At 35.9% G+C, this 18,964-nt stretch overlaps 2 protein-coding genes across 2 annotated transcripts in view; one reads left to right on the top strand and one right to left on the bottom strand.

The window, feature by feature from the left end:
* The window catches only part of LOC115213441, a 32,284-nt gene extending 22,803 nt beyond the window's left edge, over positions 1 to 9,481 (bottom strand). Inside the window, exons 1-3 of the mRNA XM_029782416.2 lie at positions 9,373 to 9,481; positions 2,717 to 2,918; positions 1,974 to 2,105 (exon numbers count right to left, since the gene is read on the bottom strand). Of these exons, the coding sequence (XP_029638276.1) occupies positions 1,974 to 2,105; positions 2,717 to 2,916 (332 nt within the window). The 5' untranslated portion in view covers positions 2,917 to 2,918; positions 9,373 to 9,481. The remainder of the gene's footprint in view (positions 1 to 1,973; positions 2,106 to 2,716; positions 2,919 to 9,372) is intronic.
* A 4,774-nt stretch (positions 9,482 to 14,255) lies between these two features.
* On the top strand, positions 14,256 to 18,429 carry LOC115213443 (NADH dehydrogenase [ubiquinone] 1 alpha subcomplex subunit 8). The gene is made up of 3 exons (XM_029782418.2): positions 14,256 to 14,462; positions 15,891 to 16,066; positions 18,074 to 18,429. The coding sequence occupies exons 1-3, from the start codon at positions 14,334 to 14,336 to the stop codon at positions 18,276 to 18,278; spliced, it is 510 nt and encodes a 169-aa protein (XP_029638278.1). The 5' UTR covers positions 14,256 to 14,333; the 3' UTR covers positions 18,279 to 18,429.
* Positions 18,430 to 18,964: the final 535 nt, after the last annotated feature.

Here is an 18,964-nt window from a genome sequence, read left to right as displayed (position 1 = left end):
TTCTACGTCACACTAATAGAATGCAGTCAAGTTTTACACATGAAAACAAACAATCTGATTGGTTAAAATTCGCAGTTTTAATCTACGATTAAAGTCATAAAATAGATTTTTCTCAAATAAACTAGTTCCAACCTGTGTCTTGTTTTGCTAGACTCTATCAGCATACGAAGTTTCAGAATATTTAGTTAAGTAGAAAGATCTGTGGTCCTGGCTTCAGAATTGAAAAGATCCGACAGCTTATATGCAACTTACCATAATGACTTGAATGTCCACATATAACTAGGTTAACTACACCATTATCATATGAATTTAACTAAATAACTGTCACATTATAAAGCTTCTATCTTATGTGAAAAAGACAATTACAAAGGATGAGAAGTCTGTCTATAGTCTATATATAATGAAGTGGAAGAAAGTTACATCATCATCACCATTGTCGTTTAACATCTGATTTCCATGCTGGCATCAGTTGGACGGTTTGACTGAGAACTGGCAAGCTGAGAGGATGCACCAGGCTCCAATCTGATTTGGCATGGTTTCTACAGCTGGATGCCCTTCCTAACACCAACTACTCCAAGAGTGTAGTGGGTGCTTTTTATATGCCACCAGCACTGGCATCACCCACACTCGAATGTTGCTTTTTATGTGCCACCGGCACAGGTGCCAGTCAGGCAGCACTGACATCAGCCACGCTTGAATGGTGTCTTTTGTGTGCCACTGGCATGGGTGCCAGTCAGGCAGCATTGGCATCGGCCATGACTACAATTTCACGCGCTTCAACAGGTCTTCACAAGCACTGCGTATCAGCCAACAATTGAAGGGTGCTTTTAAATGGACCAGTTATGCAACACTGGCATTGGCTATGACTACAATCTCACTTGGCTTGCCAGGTCTTCTCAAGCATGGCATATCTCCAAAGGTCTCAGTCACTTGTCATTGCCTAAGTGAGGCCCAACATTTGAAGATCGTGCTTCACCACCTCATCCCATGTCTTCCTGGGTCAACTTCTTCCACAGGTTCGTTCCACGGTTAGGGTGTGACATTTCACACAGTTATCCTCATCCATATGCAACACATGACCATACTAGCACAGTAGTTTCTCTTGCACACCATATCTGATGCTTCTTATGTCCAACTTAAGTCTCAGGATGCTTACACTGTTGTGTATGCATATTGACATGATACATCCAGCGGAGCATACTAGTTTCATTTCTTTCATGTCTACATATGTCTTCGGCAATCACAGCCCATGTTTCACTGCCATGTAGCATGGCTGTTTGCACACAGGCATCATACAGTCTACCTTTCACTCTGAGCGAGGTCCTTTGTTACCAGCAGAGGTAGGAACTCTCTGAAATTTGCCTAGCCTATTCTTATTCTAGCAGCTACGCTCTCAGAACATCCACCCCTGCTACTGACTTGGTCACCTAGTTAACAAAAGCTATCAACTACTTCTAGTTTTTCCCCTGGCATGTAATGGAATTTGTTTTCTGTACATTTTTGGTGTTTATGGCACCTGTGCATCTTTCACACACAAAAACTATATTCCCAGTTAACCTTCATTAGATATTGCTGCACCTATCAAGTGTCCATAGCTTACACAGGGTACATCTTATGGAGTTTCTACCTATGTCTTTTCTACGGATCAAGCAGGGCCATCTACCAGAAGGGATTTGTGATTTGTCCACCTTCTTACTTACTAAGACTTTGGCTAAGTTAACTCTAAGATCCTTCGATTCTAGACCTGGCTTCTACACCCGAAACTTCTCTAGTTCAGGTAGTGACTCAGGTATTAGAGCAAGGTCATCAGCATAGGGGAACTCCCAGAGGCACTCTGTTTTGAATTCCTGGTACATGTTAATTTATTAAACAATATTACCCTTACTACTATTCTTGGAAGTACATTAAATTATTATTTAACATTTGAAACAAGCACATCAAGAAAAGCATTTAAAAAAGAAAAAAAACTTTACCCATCAAGATCTATAAGCAGGTTGAGATCTGAGTTATAATGGTCCAGTACTGTGAAAGAATGGTCTACATTGATTTCTTCCACATTTTGTTCTGGATCAGTCTTCACACCCCAACCATGTCCATTATAATTTCTGAAGTAAAAAACAAAAAAAAAAAAAGTGTAGACATGTTCATAATTATCAGCTCATTTGCTGAATAGAGAAAACTAAATCTTATTCACAATTGATTCTTGTTCATCCAACAGAAAAAAGTAACTATTTACTCATTCAAGTCCATTCATTCTTTATTGATTTATATTTTCAACCAAGTTAATCTTTTCCTTTTCCATTTTCTAATCTTATGTAAATTTCAAAAGCTATCTTAAATTTTGTGCAAAAGGAAAGTATCAAAAAGCAATTTTCCCAAAACTGTCCAACATGGTTTAAAGAAGCTCATGAAAACTCAAACTGCTACATCAGGTAAAAAGCTGATTTGATGATCTACACGAATGTCTCTCTTCCTCTTTTAGTTAATGTAGCATTTCCAGTTCTCCTATTTCATAATCATCCACTATTTTCAGAGGAAAAGATAAATGAGACTTATGATCATGTCAAAAAATAAACTGCATCTTCATTCCACACTTGTCACTGAACAACTCTGTTTCTATGAGATTTCAGATAACATCACAATCAGACAACAATATAGAATTTTTACTGTTAATAAATAAGATATATGTTTGTTTTAAAAGTGAAAACTAGCTTACCGATCTTTATTATCAAATGGAATTTTTTGTTGACCAAAGCCATGTTGATTTTCAAACGGAGGTCTGTTCCTGTTAAAATTCAAGCCAGGAGGTTGGCCAGTAGAATATGAATATGCCGAACTGATGGTGTTATTCCGATTATTGTTGGCTTCATTGCCATTGAGCATGGAAATTAAACTGTAAGCAGAATACTGATTCATATCTGCAACAAAAATATTAGAAGCTATGTTGAAGAGGTAATCAAATATATTTCTGGTTCAAATTACTTCCATATTCATTATCTGTTAACTCTGCATTGAAACCAGCCATATCAGGCCCAAATAGTCTACCGATTTTTGTGTTGAAACTGACCAGATCAAGCCTTTGACAATTACCTTGCAATGTCATTCTAAAAGCAAACACATCACTGAAACCTCAAACCTACAAGATAGTATATGATTAATTTCAAAACAATGTGAATAAATAAGCAAGTGACTAAGATCTTTGGCAATATGCTGGGCTTGAGAAAATACGTGAAGACAAGTGAACCGTAGTCGTGGCCATGTAAATGGCACCCAGGAAATCGTAGTTATGGCTATTGCCAGTGTTATGTAAATGGCACCCATGCCCGTGGCACGTAAAAAGCACCCATTACACTCATGGAGTGGTTGGTGTTGGGATAGAAAGTATGCCAAAATCAGTCTGGAAGTTAGTGCAGCTCTCCGGCTTACCAATGCCAGCATGGAAAATGAACATTAAACGATGATGATGACACATTTGACAGAGAAATATGAATGCTAAAGGTTAATGGTTAGATTAGGGCACTAAATTATTAGTTTGTGCATTTACAAACAAGGATTTGTTTCCATGCATACATGTCTGTGTGTAATAGTCTAAGCATCATTATTTGTGCTTATGTAAATATACAATGTTCAGTTTATTTAATTTTTCCCAAACAACAAAGATGTAAATATCACAGAAGTCAATTACAGCAACATATCAATGCATTAAAGATATAGCTGTCCAATGCTTGAAAGTGAATTCCCACCTCTCTAACAAAGAACAGTGACATTTTACGTATACGTCATGAGAAAACTATGAATGAAAGTAGGTCAAAATTTGCAAGGTTAAAATAACAAAGCAAATACAAAAATAGAATATGCATTCTAGAAACTAGACTACCATACTTTTTATTCTACTGTGGACTGAATTATATCTATGGGAAATAAAGTCAAGAAAGTCAAAATAAACAGTGATCTATAAAAAAAAAAGCATACAAAATATTGGTTTCAAATTTTGGCACAAGGCCAGCAATTTTGGGGGAAGGAGTACGTCAATTACATCAACCTAAGCGCTCAACTAGTACATATTTTATAAATCCCAGGACAAAAGGCAAAGTCAATTTCAACAGAATTTGAACTCAGAACGTGAAGATAGATGAAATGCCACTAAGCATTTTGCCCAGCGTTCTCATGAGTCTGCCAACTTGCCACCTTCATAATAATACTTCATACAGAACATTAAAATTTTTTAAAAAAGCACAGAGGTGGATGTTATTTAACTGCTTAATATTCAACTGAGGTGGCATCAACAAGTTCCCCAACTATTTCTATAGCATGCCAACAGATGGCAGCACAAGATTGCATGCGCAGTGAGAACTAGCAGTGACCTTTATGAGGTAGTGTGCCAAGTGACATTGCTGTGTTTACTTCACAACTTGTGAAATTTGTGTTTTTGTGATCACATGTATGCTGTAGTCTGCAATTTTGTCATGTAAAGAAAGTTGGAACAAAGAGCCAACGTGAAATTTTGCTTTAAACTTAGGAAGTCTACTACATAGACATTGAGCATACTTTGGCAAGCCTAGTGACAAGGTAATAGGATGTACATGATGTCTCAAGTGGCATAGGCACTTCAAAAGACAATGAGTGATCTGGAAGACCTACCATGAGTATCACCCCTTGAAAACTGGTATTGTACAGTCGAGAGTTTTATTGCGAGGTTTTAAAATGTTTGAGGGAGGACATTCGGTGAAAGCTACCAGATCTGTGGAGCAGGAAGAATTGGATTCTTCATGACAACAATGAACCCTATCACTGAGTTTCTCACCAAAAACAACATGGTATTGCTTCCACACTCACTCTATTCGCCTGCAGGCTTCCATCTCTTCCCCAAAATGAAAATGCAGCTCAAAGGTCACCGTTTCACCACTGTTGTTAAGATCCAAAGCAAATCACAGTACTAAACTTAATTGTTCAACTAAACACTTCAGCATGGATGTGGTCCAAGTAAGAAAAAAATCAGTTTTTGTAGAAAAGTTTGAAAATTTTAAATGCTTGCAATGCATACAACCATCTAATCCACATTAAGTTCCTAGAAAAATATTCTCTAGTAATGACCTTATATCACTCTCCCAAAATTTCCATTTGTAGATCACTAAATTCTTTCAAACCATTAATGTTTTAAGTTATTCTGATAGCAATCTCTCAGCTTTTGATTATATCACCTCATATTTTCACTCTCCCATACATGTATTATAAAGGCTTGGAATATAGTGTCTTACAGCTCTGCCAGTAAAAGCTTACCCAACACTTCACAGAGTTCATATAATCAATTAATATTCCATTTCAGGGCCTAATGATGCTTAGAAAAATATTTTTATTTATAATCTAATTTTTGGCATGGTCAAGGTCTGCACCAGGTTCTATAGTCAGTTTTGGCATGGCTTCTATGGCTGAATGCCCTTCCTAATGCCAACCACTTTGCAGAGTGTACTGGATGCTTTTTACATGGTACCATCACTTGTGATTTTGTTTATATGGTACTTGCACCAATGCTTTTTATGCACTGGTACTGGTGCCACATTAAAAAACACCCAGAACACTCTGTAAAGTGTCTGGTGTTAGGAAGGGTCTCCTGCAGTAGAAACCAGACAATAGAACCTGGTGCAGTCCTTGGCCTCGCTAGTTCCTATCCAGCCACCCAACTCAAGCCAGCATGGAAAACAGATGTTAAATGATGAGGATGCTGATGCTGCACTGTTTAGCTTAAAAACTCTGAACCCAATCACAGCATCATAACTAAATCTAGTTTCTTTAAATTTCCACCATACTGCTTCTTAAAATTCCATATAAAGTAAAGCAGTGTTTGTGAATGTCTTTAATGCAGTGATTCTGACAGATTTATACAACATCAACATTTCTGCCTAAACATGAAAACAAATTTCAATGCTTGCAAAGATTCCCTACCAATATATTCAACAGGGTACATGAGGATTTTTCTAGAATTCCCAAATCTCTTTGCTATAACAACCAGCTCAAGTTCTGGTCTCATATATTCCAAGATACAGTTCCATCTATTGAGAAAAAAAAAAAAATCACTGCTTCTATTGCATATTCTAAATTATAGGCCCTCAACCATGTTGGTGAATTCTCAGAACAAACAAAAATTACTTTAATACTATGCGTTATACCATTCTGAGTCTTCATATGATGTCAGCATGCACACTATCAGAAATTTCATTTTCGTTACCAAACCAATTAATCTACTTTTTAATTAAAGTCTAACTGAAAACAGTTTTCTCTTTAATTCTCTTCCAATGTTCTTTCCATGACTTTGGTTGTTAGCATTGCAGTGCAACCTGAACTTGACTTTTAATCTTCAGTTTCAGGTTCAAGGTTTCATATTTGGAAAAGGGTCAATTGCTATATTCTTTTCCTTGCAGCAACACTGAAATACTGTCTTGAACAGAACCCCAGTATATCTTTTAAGTGTGATATTTATTCTGTCATTTCTTTTGCTGGACTGCTAAGTTACATAAACAAAATCCAATACTATTTGTCAACACACATGCACACTATATATATATATATACATATACACAGGTTTCCAAAGTTTCCTTCCACAAAATTCACATACAAAACATTGTCAACCCAGGGCTGAAGAAAATATTTACTCCACATGATCCATATTCCAAAACATTCACTCTCTTTGATGTTATGTGACTTCAACATCTACATTGAAAAGATTCAAATAATCAAATATCTTTTTTTGGAGAATTTCTTTGGACATCTCTACCTGCAAATATCATTCACCTGGAAACATTAGTTACCCATGCACCAACAGCCTCTCCCACCAGAAATCTACTCAATATCAATATGACAAAGATGGCAGCTAACCCTGACAATTGATTTTAGAGTCTTTGCAATCAAAATTGGCAGAGTGTAGTCATTTTTTTGTACAGATCAAAATAAACAAAATGTAAAGCTCTCTGTCTAAACACAAAGCTGAAAAATATTCAGATAACTAAAGAATACCTTCTCTTCCAAACTCAATTTGTATCTTTGCATCAAATATTCTATTCATCTACATTCTGCTACTCACCCATTTTGTGTGTGTGTGTATGCATTATATCACCTGCTATAAAAAAAATTATATTGAACAGTAAGAAGTTACATTCCTTGCTCTTTTAGCCACACTTCTTAATTCAAAATATTAGCTATGAACTTTTTGTGTTTTCAGAGGAAAATGCAGTGCGTATGGTCTTCACACAGCTTCTATAACACATCACTAACATAGAAAATGCTTCATTATATATTCTGCTTTAGAATGGTTGAATTAGTGAAGACAGTAAAAAACAAAACTAAATTCCATCATTTTTTATCTATGGACCCTTTCGATTACTATTTTATTCTGGTGAACCCCATAGCCATTCCATGTTTAAAAACTAGTTTTACAGATACTTCTTTTCAAGATTCCTATTTTGTTTTTCACAAATTAATTTGTGGGCTGAACTATGTATGTAAAATGGTAGAGAAAGAAACTTGTATCTTGCAATACTTAAATTTAAAGCAAAATTTTTTCAGTAGCCCTTAAAATACTATTGTGGATCCCAAATTTACTATTTTGTTGCGTAGACCCCACCCAAATTCTTATATGGACCCTCAGAGGTCATGTGGGAACCCAATTGAGAACCACTGTTCAATATGAACGAGTTTTCATACTAAACGGATTGGAGTTCAAATACCACAAGAATAGGCTTCATCTCTATACGCAGTAATGTTACTAGTAGCATTCGATGGTCAATATTTGCTTTCTTCTTATAAGAGTACCTAAAAAGAAACATTATCTTTAGATTTATGTTGCAATCGTAAGTGGTGACATTTCTGTACTTGGATTTTGTTTTCTATATGGCGCGAAAAGAGAGAAAATGTGAAATAAATTACTTGGTTTTCTTCTATCCTTCTGTTCGTAATGATGTTTAGTAGTGATCAAAGTCCAAATTTACAAAACAAACATTTGTGTACACCATAGTGCTTGCCAGTGAAAGAGAATCTAGCAATTTATTTCCCAATATAAAACTTTTTAAATCAGTTTTATGCTGAGTTTGGTAAATATGAAACACACAGAAACAAAATGGAAAAAAAAATGGGAATAAACATTCAAACTATTTATATACATTTGATATTATTTCAGAGAGAAATCTCGAAAAAGAAAAGTTTGCTGAACAGCTCTGTCTCGAAGTCCCGAGCGGTGTGGGAGAGAGAAAAAAGTTAAGGAAATGAGAAGGGGCAAAATGTAAACAAACATTTTAATTTTCGAGGGAAAAGAAATATAGAGAATTTCGTTGTTAATTGAAGACTAAAATAGAGAAAAAAAAATACTACCCTCGGGCAGTTCGCAAACTTAAAGGCTTTCTTGGACCTTCTGGCTACTAACCTGAGTACTGAGGCAAGGATTGAAACGAGAACGTTTAATACGCTCGAACTGCTAGAAATAATAGTAAAACCTCCCTCAAAATTGTAAAGAAAAAAAAAAGACATTGGATAATTCAACCCAAGATGCACATTGACTTAAAAAGAAAAAGGCGATTGAAACTTGAAAGATTTTGATTACAGTTCAGCTTGAGCAGGGTTGACCTGGAGCTAAACAAGGTTCAGCCAGATAAAACCGTTATTTATCTGTGCACAGCTTTCGATAATTGAAAAAAAAATCACTGGCTAGATAACTATTAGAAAATTATTTCAACAAAAACACGTTTATGTTGTATAAAGGTTACATTTTTAAAAAAATTATGAGAATTTTGCGCATAAATTCATGGAGACATACAAGGATAAACCAGAAATTTATATCAGTGACTGACCTAATAAATGATGAACAGTGTTAAAGGTTTTTATTCCTTAGAAGAAGGAAGGAGAAATAATATAATGCAAAGATAACAAAGAAGTTAAAATTTACCAAAATTTAATAATAGAAAAAGAGTTGATTTGATTACCTCGTAATTAAAATGAAAAAAAAAAACAGCTAGGATAAACAAAATAAAAATGCCCGATTGGAAACGAAAATATTTTTTCCAGGTTACAATATACCAGGTTTACAAAGCCACCAGAAAACCCCGAATAAGTATGTGTGTATGTTTGAGTACATGCTTGAGTTACTCCGAAAATATTACAAGTAAACATGTGATAGACAAGATAAAATTGTGGACGGAAGACATCGCAGAGGGGAAGAAAAAAAAAAGCTTTTGATTTAATAGCAAGTAAGACAGGGGGTTCAAATTAAATTCACAAATACAAAAAGATGTGTACATGAACTATAAAAGAAGCACGCTGAAGTACTCCTAATAGCTTTACAATTATATAAAAATAAATTAGTTGTAAGAGGATATCATTTTTTACCGTTTTCTAATAATTTTAAATCATGTCTTCTGTAGCAGTTTGTTACTGAACAAGAGGCGCCATCTACAACATTTAGGGACGGCTTCTTTAACTGAACTGACTGCTGCTGATTATTATTATTTACTAGCAACTATCATTAAAAAGAAAAAACATCTTATAAGAATTTCTGTATTAATTTTAATATAAATAATGTAAAAAAAAATACTGCTCTGCTGAAAATAGTAAAAAAAAAATATATTAATTCTAATTATAAAAATTTAATCGATTATCAGGAAAGGCAAAAAAACTAACCGGTCCCGACGACGTGTTGCACGGTTATCTTACGGAAAAGCACGAATAACTTTTGCTAGAGCTGAATGGTTGTTTGATATTGTTTAATCTGAAAGCTTTTTCAGTTTATTTTTTAAATATATTTGCTTTTCAATTAATTAAACTATTTCAATATTATCGTTACCAAATATATTAACCCACAACTGACAATGAAATATATGCTACGTAATGAAATATAATCAAGAATCGGGTTTTAAAAAAAGACAAACTTTTTGTGTACTAAAGAGGTGTGGCTTATCAAAAAGGAAATAAAATGGGTCTATTCTATAAATAAATGTGCTGAATAAACAGTGGAACTTTGTTAATCCGTATTAAACGGGAGAGGGTTTGTTTGAGCCGATTGTCCGTGTTAACCGATGGTTAGGAGGGTTAATATTGTGATATATGCATTGATGAACACGGTACACAATAGCAAAATTATAGAAAATACTGTAAACATGATATAACAATTATAAATAGACAATAATATAACAAATATAAATAGACAATTCTTCATAGTAGTTCTTGGTGGGATTAGGCCACCTAAAATAAAGAACTATGCACTGCATGGTCTCATTCTCAATGTTTTACCAAAGACACTGAGTCCAGTAAAATATATTCTGCATATTGTTAGGTTCTTAGTTAAGCATAAAACATGAATCTTTTTATCTTATATTTTACTTGTTTTAGTCATTGGACTACAGTCGTACAAGTGTACCGTCTTGAAGAGTTTAGTTCAGTCATGAGCAATATGCAACCCTCAGGATTTTCTGAATGGCACACCTAACGATAAATTACCTTAGCTTTTTTTTCAGGGGTGCGACTCGATGGTTAATGGGTCATGTTCCATGCAGACTGCTTCTCGAAGGATGTTGCCCATGCCTGATTTAGTCTCACAAATAGACCCCAATGCTTAATTTTTTAAAGTTCGGTATTTATTTTATAGGTCTTATTTGCCAAGCTGCTAATTTGCAGGGACGTAAACAAACTAACACCAGCAGTCAAGCAATAGAAAGAAGACAAACACACACACTCACATTCACACACATATTCGACAGGCTTCTACAGTTTCCGTCTACCAAATTCATACACAATGCTTTGATCGGCTAGGGGCTACTGTAGAAGACATTTGCCCAAGGTGTTGTACGATTGAACTAAACCCGAAACTACATCATTGCAAAGCGAGCTTCTTAACCATACAGCCATGCCTGCAGCTTTATACTTCATAAAATATCTAATATTACAGTATGCTAAAATTTTATATATTAATACAATATTTTAGTTAATTTGATTTTCCTGCTGCGCGGTAGATTAGTTTTGTTGTGGTGGAAATTGGAAGTAGAGGTCCTAACTTGTCATGAGTTTATAGAGTTAGGATGTTCAACCGGACCTTGCTTCCACTCGAAGAAGAGAGTGAGAAGGGACTGGGTTAGCGATATGTAAGTTATCAATATCATCAACAGACATAGGACGAATTAGCTTGAAGATTAAGTTGAGTTTCAGTTTGGAGTAGAAGGTTTGGTAACCCCAAAACGCTGAGAATTAGCATCCAGGTTGCTGTATTTGATGCAAAAACAACTAAATAACACGAACGCGATTCACTCAATTAAGGAACCGACTACTAAGATATCTGGTAAAACAGGATCTCATTAGACAATTTCATCTTTGGTACGCTTTTTCTGATAAGGACATCAGCTATATATTAAGCGCATTTTAGGCACTTGCCGGCAGCGTCCATAGACATTAGTAACATACGCTTGAACCGGCCAGCTGCGAATCAAGACCAATGGATGGTGAGGCGATAATGACACAGCTAAACCACTGAGTTGCTAGAATCACACGATGACGGTACAATCGTATAGGAGCCAAAATTCTGTTAGACTTTCAACGTCCAGAGAAAGTTCAAAAGGTCAGTTCATTCTCATTAAGTAAGTGGTGAAAAAAGAAAACAAAAGACATTAAATTCAAATTTTAAAATGCTGATTTTTCTACGACTAAAAATTCTTCAAGGTGTGCCCCAGCATGACCGCTGTGTAATGACTGCAACAAGTAAAAACAAAATAAATTCTGGCGTTGATACATTCGACTAAAAATTCTTCAAGGTGGTGCTCCAGCATGGCCGAAGTGTGATAACTGCTGCAACAAGTAAAAATAATTAAAAAAAAAATTCTGGCGTCGATACGTTCGACTAAAAATTCTTCAAGGCAGTGTCCCAGTATGGCCAAGTAAAAGGTGAAAAAAAACCCCGAAAAATATAACCGTGGGGCTTTTGTCCTACACTCATATATCACGTGACCGACCAGGCTATCAGATGTTGCTACACATCGCTGGTCACAATGCGCTTCGCATTGTTTTAGCCTTCAAATGACGCCACCCCGCTAGCTAAGCGAGCAGGCCAACAGAAGGAAGATGAAAGTTGCGGCGAAAGAGTACAGCAGGGATCGCCAGCACCCCCTGCTAGAGCCTCGCGGAACTTTAGATGTTTTCGCTCAATAAACACTCACAATACCCAGTCTGGAAATCGAAACCGCGATCCTACGCCCGCGACTCCGCTGCTCTAACCACTGGGCCATTGCGACTCCACACACTCATATATCAAAAATGAGGAAGGCTGGTTAATGGGATTACCTTAGGTTTCCCGTCCATAAAGGGTTAGTTTTATGGCATATCGTCAGATCACCAAACTAGTTGACCCGGAGTAAAGTTTTTGAAGAGGTCATGGGCCAAAAGGCTTTGGGATCTGATGATACGCCATAAAGCTAAACCCTTTATGGACAAGAAACCTAAGGTAATCCCAGAGACCAGCCTTCCCCACTTTAATACTTTAATGTACACTGCTCTACATCTTAGAGCGTGCTTTTTCTTTCGGATTTATGTTTTCTACAAACGATATATATATATATATATATATATATTATATATATATATATATATATATTATATATATATATATGCAGAGATAGGGCAGGAGAGAATTTCTTTATTCACCATGAGGTTGAGAAAAAGAGGGGACAATACGGAGACAGACAAAACAAACGTTGGGGTCAGGGTATCGAATGAGACGAAACGTATGAATAAACAAACAATTAAAATATATACAATTAAATGAGAATGAGTGATTAACAAAAAATGAAGCGGAGGACGCAGTTGACCCCACAAACCACATACTCACACTGAAGACTTTGCTTTCTCCTTTTTTACATTCTCGTTTAAACAGGTTCTTTCACTCGCAACATACTTGCTATATACTTCCATCTTTTACGAAACACACTTTGCGACAGGCATTTTTTCTCCAGCCTTATTTTCCGTTTCATGTGGAAAACGAAAAAGTCGATTAGCTCGAGACTGGAGATAAACATGCTTGTTGCAATTCCTTTCACTCTCGTCTTCCATACTACCTCTTTCGCCACAGCAACTACCGAGAGAAAACAGGCTCGCTCCTCCCTATTCAGGGAGGTCGGCGGAACGATCTTAATTACAGATTCGCTCGACAGTTGTACTCTTCTCGAATGCGTCAGCAGGTGTTCCACATAAGCCCAGAGTTCAGTCACCTTGGGGCATTGCACAATCGCGTGCAGGACAGTTTCACTGTCCCTCCCTCATCTTGCACAAACCGGTGAAGGTGCACACCCATGTCTAAAGAGCTTATCTCGAACCGGTAAAGCTCCTCTGAAACATTGCCAGGCCAGGGACTTTTGGTAATTATCCATAGGCCCCGGACCGAATGTTCTTTGGAACAAGCTGGCTAGTTGATTTTCGTCGAAGCCTAGGGTTTCTCCCAGGACGTCGTCACACTTAAACTCTACTAACCCTCTATAGAAGAACGAGGTAGTACCCCCGCCACCGGCGTTGCCCGACTGGAAGAGAAGCACGAGTGCCTGATGGCACTCTACATGCCACACGCCCAACCTCGGTCTACACTTGATCCATGGGTTTAGTTTGGTAAACGATGTGAACTGTGGAAATAACAGCTTGACGAACGGAGACCACACCTGCTCACTGTCCAGGTAAAGCCAGAGGAGAGAGGTGAGAGAGACAGGTAGACAGACAGACGGGGAAGCACAGGTAGGGAGAAAGATCTGCATATAATGCATATATTTTTATTTTGTTCTCAGGAAAAAAAATTATGAAGAAATATGTATATCTGTCTCAACAAGAGTTATATATTACAAGATGTAACAGTCTATATTACATGGTATAACCGTATTACAAGATATAACAGTCAAGATAATCATTTTAAAAGAATTAATTTCCGGTTATTGTTTCATTTCATCTAATCGATAGCCAAGTCATTTTCGTACATTTCCCATTATTTTAATTGATATCTTGTCTTCCTTTAATTGACGTCGTTTTAGTAATAGATTACTCTATTACTCTTTTCTCTCCCTCTTTTTCACTTTGTTTATATGTAATCGTATGTCTGTATGTGAGTTCGTTATAATATAATTCTTTCTGACATTTTAATAATAATAAAATTTGTTTCTTACATAGATAGTTTCAAAATAATGTAATATATATATTTTATATATACATATAACAAGTACTTTGGAGAGAGCTGCATGATAGCATACTAAGCGGCCTTAACTCACTTTCGTAAGCGGCCAGCTATAGTGAGTGTGTTTTGGTTGAGTTTTTCCCGACCAAGGACAAACATGCCGTTTCGAGAAGAAGACTGGCTTCCCAGTCACGAAGAGCTAGATGTACCAGAATTGCAACTCACTTCATCCGTACTACGAGCTGGTTCATTGTATTATGGTAAATACTGTGACTACCAGTGCAAAGTAAGTACTTATACCTTTACTGTGTGCAAGGTTATCAAAGGGTGACTTAAATATTTTTAGTCGGTTCACCTTGTTCGTTTTTCATGTATTTAGCTCAGTGCATACTGAGATCTCCTTTTATCCATCATCCATTCAGAATAAAGTATATCATAGTTCTGAGTCCTTGCATTATTACGTTTTCAGAATGAAGGGGAAATATCCATAACAAGTATCGCCCTAATGATAGTATTATGCTTGTATTTTAACTCTATTGTTGTTTTGCTCAGCCCCAGGCCAGTCCTGAACGAGTAGATGAGCGACTATATAGCGGCCCCATCAGTTGCTCCTGTATCTTCGAGTATTTTTCTGGTTAAAATTGTAATAGAAATCGCATAATTGCAATATATCATTAACTGCTGGGATTTTGCACTAAGAATGTTATTTAACATATCTAAGTTAGGGAGTGAACAGACTATAATTATTGTCCTTTTTATCTCAACGCACTCATCATTATTTGTTCCCTTTTTTCACGCCGGTATGGGTTTGTACGAGTCTTCTGAAATAGTGGTTTACGGAAGGATGCCTTTTTTGTTGCCAACCATATCAGTTGCTTCTTTACGACAGACAATATCAGAATGAGAAATTCAACGCTATAACTGTGTGTTGGTTGTTTCGATTTAAAACGTGGATTCAGGTCCTAAGAACAGACACACCTACTACGGTGTGGTGGTTTGTTTGTGTGTCAACAAGGGAATTATGCCAGGGAGTGCAGGCTGTTGATAGGGCCTCAAACGCTAGACAAGTTAAAGGATAGAGAGTAGGCTAATACGGATCACTTCTCAAAGGTAAAAATTTGCTTGTTTAGGCCCAACGCTCCTCCCTAAAAAAAGCGCAAAGTTACAAAAGTATCATTGATAATTCAAAACCAACAGGGACTGGGAGAGAACGGCCTGGAATTGAGAACAGCAGAAAAAAGTTGTCACTGGTCTACATACATTCATGCATACAGATATATGTGCAGGCAATAGAAGAGGTAAAACTGACTAACAGTTCTGTGGATTAAAGTATATTTTAAGTAAGGAGATAAAATAGAGGAGAGTTAAATTGGTAAATACATGATCAACAATTTGTTTACATGAGCAAAGAGTGGGAATTTCGTTGCAGTCACTTAAACTGCTATAAAATAGCAACCAAATCTCTCTCAAATAATCCCTTACTATCTTAGAACACACTGGATAATATAGCCCTAAGTACTATGGCTGTTAAGAAAATAAAAAGACAGAGTGTTCATTATCGAAGTATCTTTGATTTGTTGGTGTATTAGATCAGGCCTCTTGGATCTATTTAGTCTGAGCAACTCTAAATTAGGAGTATCTTTTGGCAATCATTCTCTTGTTTGTGATTCTTGCTATAAATAGTCAACCATATTATTTGCATTTTTTTTTCCAGGAATTCATGCTGTGTAGAGATGAGACAAATGACCCTAGGCGTTGTTTAAATGAAGGCAAAGAAGTTACACGTTGTGGTTTTGAGTTCTTTAGTAAAGTGAAAACTCATTGCCCTGATCAGTTTTATGATTACTGGCAGTGTGTTGATCATTCAGGAAATGACATGAACTTTCAGAAGTATGTATTTCGTTTTTTTACCCACTACCTCCTGTTTTTCTGTTTTATTTTTCTGCACCACCTGTTCTGGTACAGAATGAATATAATTAAAACTAGTAAAAAAATTCTTGAATCTTGAAGTGTTCCAACCACATATTATATGAAGTGATTTTAAATTGGTATCATCTAATTTTTACACTGGTTGAACAAAGCTTGATTATGCATCTGGAAGCATCTTTCTAGTACTAACCTGTCATATTTGAAGTAAGAAAGAAACTTGTTTTATCAGCCCCACAGATTGAGTTATGTGCCTTATTCAGAGAACAGTGCAATATCTGTAGTATCATTTCAGCCCCTGTTCAGTAGTTCTGTATATTAAACTTGCAGCCATTATACTTCTGTATTAGAAATTGTGTTATTATTTAATGGAAGATTAAGGCTGGCAGAATCATTAGCTTGCCTGGCAAAATGCTTTGTGACATTTTGTCTGTCTTTACATTCTGAATTCAAATTCTACTGAGGTCAACTTTGCTTTTCATCCTTTTGGGGTCGATGAAATAAGTACCAGTTGAGCACTGGGGTCTATGTAATTGAGTATTCCACTCCCCCAATATTTCAGGCCTTGTGCCTTTAGCAGGCAGGATTATTTAACACTTTAGTATTTAAACTGGCCATATCCAGCCGAAACACAGTGATTCCTCATTTATCATGGTAGATTGGTTTCCGCAAAGTAGGGACACCATATTTACAGTATTTATTTAACATGTATTTGGACTTTTAAAACCCTCGTAACAGGTGTTTTGAGTCCTTTATTGCAAGTAGCTGTTATAGAAATAGCAGCCAAGTCTTTAGTGCTGAGATATGTTAAATGCACTCAGAAAAATTTTTGTAATGGTATTCCCTTAGGGGCAATCTTTTGCTTTGACTCTCAGAACTGTCATCTGGATCAGTTGGTTTTGTTTGTTAACTTCTGTAAAAAGTTTTTATCTATTTACTTTTGTTTTAAAGTGGAAGAAAGGAGATAGTGAAAGATGTAAGAATGTGTATATGAAATGGACGTGTGAGAAAGAGAGAGTCACTTACACATACATGAGAATACACATGTTCACTCTCTCTCTCACACATACACACATACACAAGTACATATCAAAAAGATGTATGCATATGTATTGATATATGTACATATACATAACACACTCCTTCACTGACTCTCTCTTTTCTTATCACTCATTCTATTTCTTTTTCCTATCACTCTCTCTCTCTCTTTTGCACACACACACGTCCATTTCATATACATGTACAAACATCTTTCACTTTAAAACAAAAGTAAATAAATAAAAAATTTTTATGGAAATTAACGACTTGAAAATAATTTTAAAAAAACATTAAAATATTGTCTGTTTAAAGAAAGCTAAAATAGAAAGAGTTACTGTTCAAATAACTTACATTTTTGAAATCACATTCAGTTAATATTTCTAAATGATTAAAATATTCTGTACATCAAAAGTCAACATTTTCTTTTTCTTAGAGAGCACAAAGACTATGTATGTGTATATGTCACTGATAGAAGACGTGTGTTTGTGTTCATTGACACACCATGATATTCTGCATGTGTGTATATTCTGTATGTCTGTTGACATCATGAAGGCCATGTTTTTTTTCCATCAAGAAATAACAAACAAAAATTGTAATTACTCATTTTCATTAATGAATAGGGGTCCAAATGTCACAAAAATTTGTACTGCTCTGCTGAAGGTAAGTATGAAAATAAATGTGCAAAAAAAATTAAGATGAAATATACTATTTCTGAGATATTTCAGGTACAAACAAACATCTCTAGAGTTTCAGTATTATTAAAATACACACGCACACACACACACACACATATATATATATATACATATGAATTTTAGATAGATAGAACAACATAGTATACTTAGTTGGCATATACTATTTTCCAGTTTTAAAATTGTCATGAAATGAGATATCCTTGTTTAATTTACCAAAATGTTCTTTGATCTTCTCCAGCTGTCGCAAGACACAGAACGTGTTTGATGAATGCGTCAAAGAGAAACTAGGAATTGAACGCCCTTATGTTGGTTACTTCTCTAAAATTCGCCTGCATGACACACAGCGTCCGAGGTTTCAACTGCCACCACACAAGTTACCAGAGAAAATTCCTGAACCTCCAAACACTGACACTGCACCTCTACCTAACAGAATTTTAGATTAACCCTGGCCAATCACTAGATATTTAAACTTATTACTTTGGAAATCAGAATATACCAAGGTTGTACTTTTAGAAGCAGATTTTTTAGTCTGTCCGTCAGGCTTTAAAACCTTGTATTTCTTCTGCTACAATAAACAAACATTTCCATATTTTATTTTCTTTGTTATATTGTTATGTTTTGTCATTATTTTTTTATGCTTTTCATTATTTAATATCTTTTATCTTTTACTTGTTTCAATCATTGCAGCCATGCATTTTTAGTTGAATGAATCAATCCCAGTACTTATTTTTTTCTAAGCTTGATACTTATTCTATCAGCCTATTTTGCTGAACTGCTAAGTTACAGGGACATAAACACATCAACAGCAGTTGTCAAGCAGTGATGGGGGGACAGGGACAAATACTGTCACAACGGGCTTCTTTCAATTTCTGTCTACCAAATTCACTTATAAGGCTTTGGTCAGCCGAGGCTATAGTATAAGACACTTGCCCTAGGTACCACTCAGTAGGACTGAACCCAGAACCATGTGGTTGGTAAGAAAGCTACTTACCACGCAGCCATTCCTGCGTCTAAGATATATATATACACACACACATACATATATGTATGTATACTCACACTCACCACACATATATATACAGGTATATCCAATACCATACAACATAAATTCTCAACTTATTAAAACTAC

This window comes from Octopus sinensis, linkage group LG6 (genome assembly GCF_006345805.1).
Source record: "Octopus sinensis linkage group LG6, ASM634580v1, whole genome shotgun sequence".
Taxonomy (NCBI): Eukaryota; Metazoa; Mollusca; class Cephalopoda; order Octopoda; family Octopodidae; genus Octopus; species Octopus sinensis.
This window is presented reverse-complemented; position numbering and strand designations above follow the sequence as displayed.

Excerpts from the sequence above, each read along its gene's own strand:
- LOC115213443 (XM_029782418.2), top strand. The coding sequence starts at position 14,334 with ATGCCGTTTCGAGAAGAAGACTGGCTTCCCAGTCACGAAGAGCTAGAT. Across the intron at positions 14,463-15,890 it reads ACTGTGACTACCAGTGCAAA|GAATTCATGCTGTGTAGAGA; the intron begins GTAAGTACTTAT and ends TTTTTTTTCCAG. Across the intron at positions 16,067-18,073 it reads AATGACATGAACTTTCAGAA|CTGTCGCAAGACACAGAACG; the intron begins GTATGTATTTCG and ends GATCTTCTCCAG.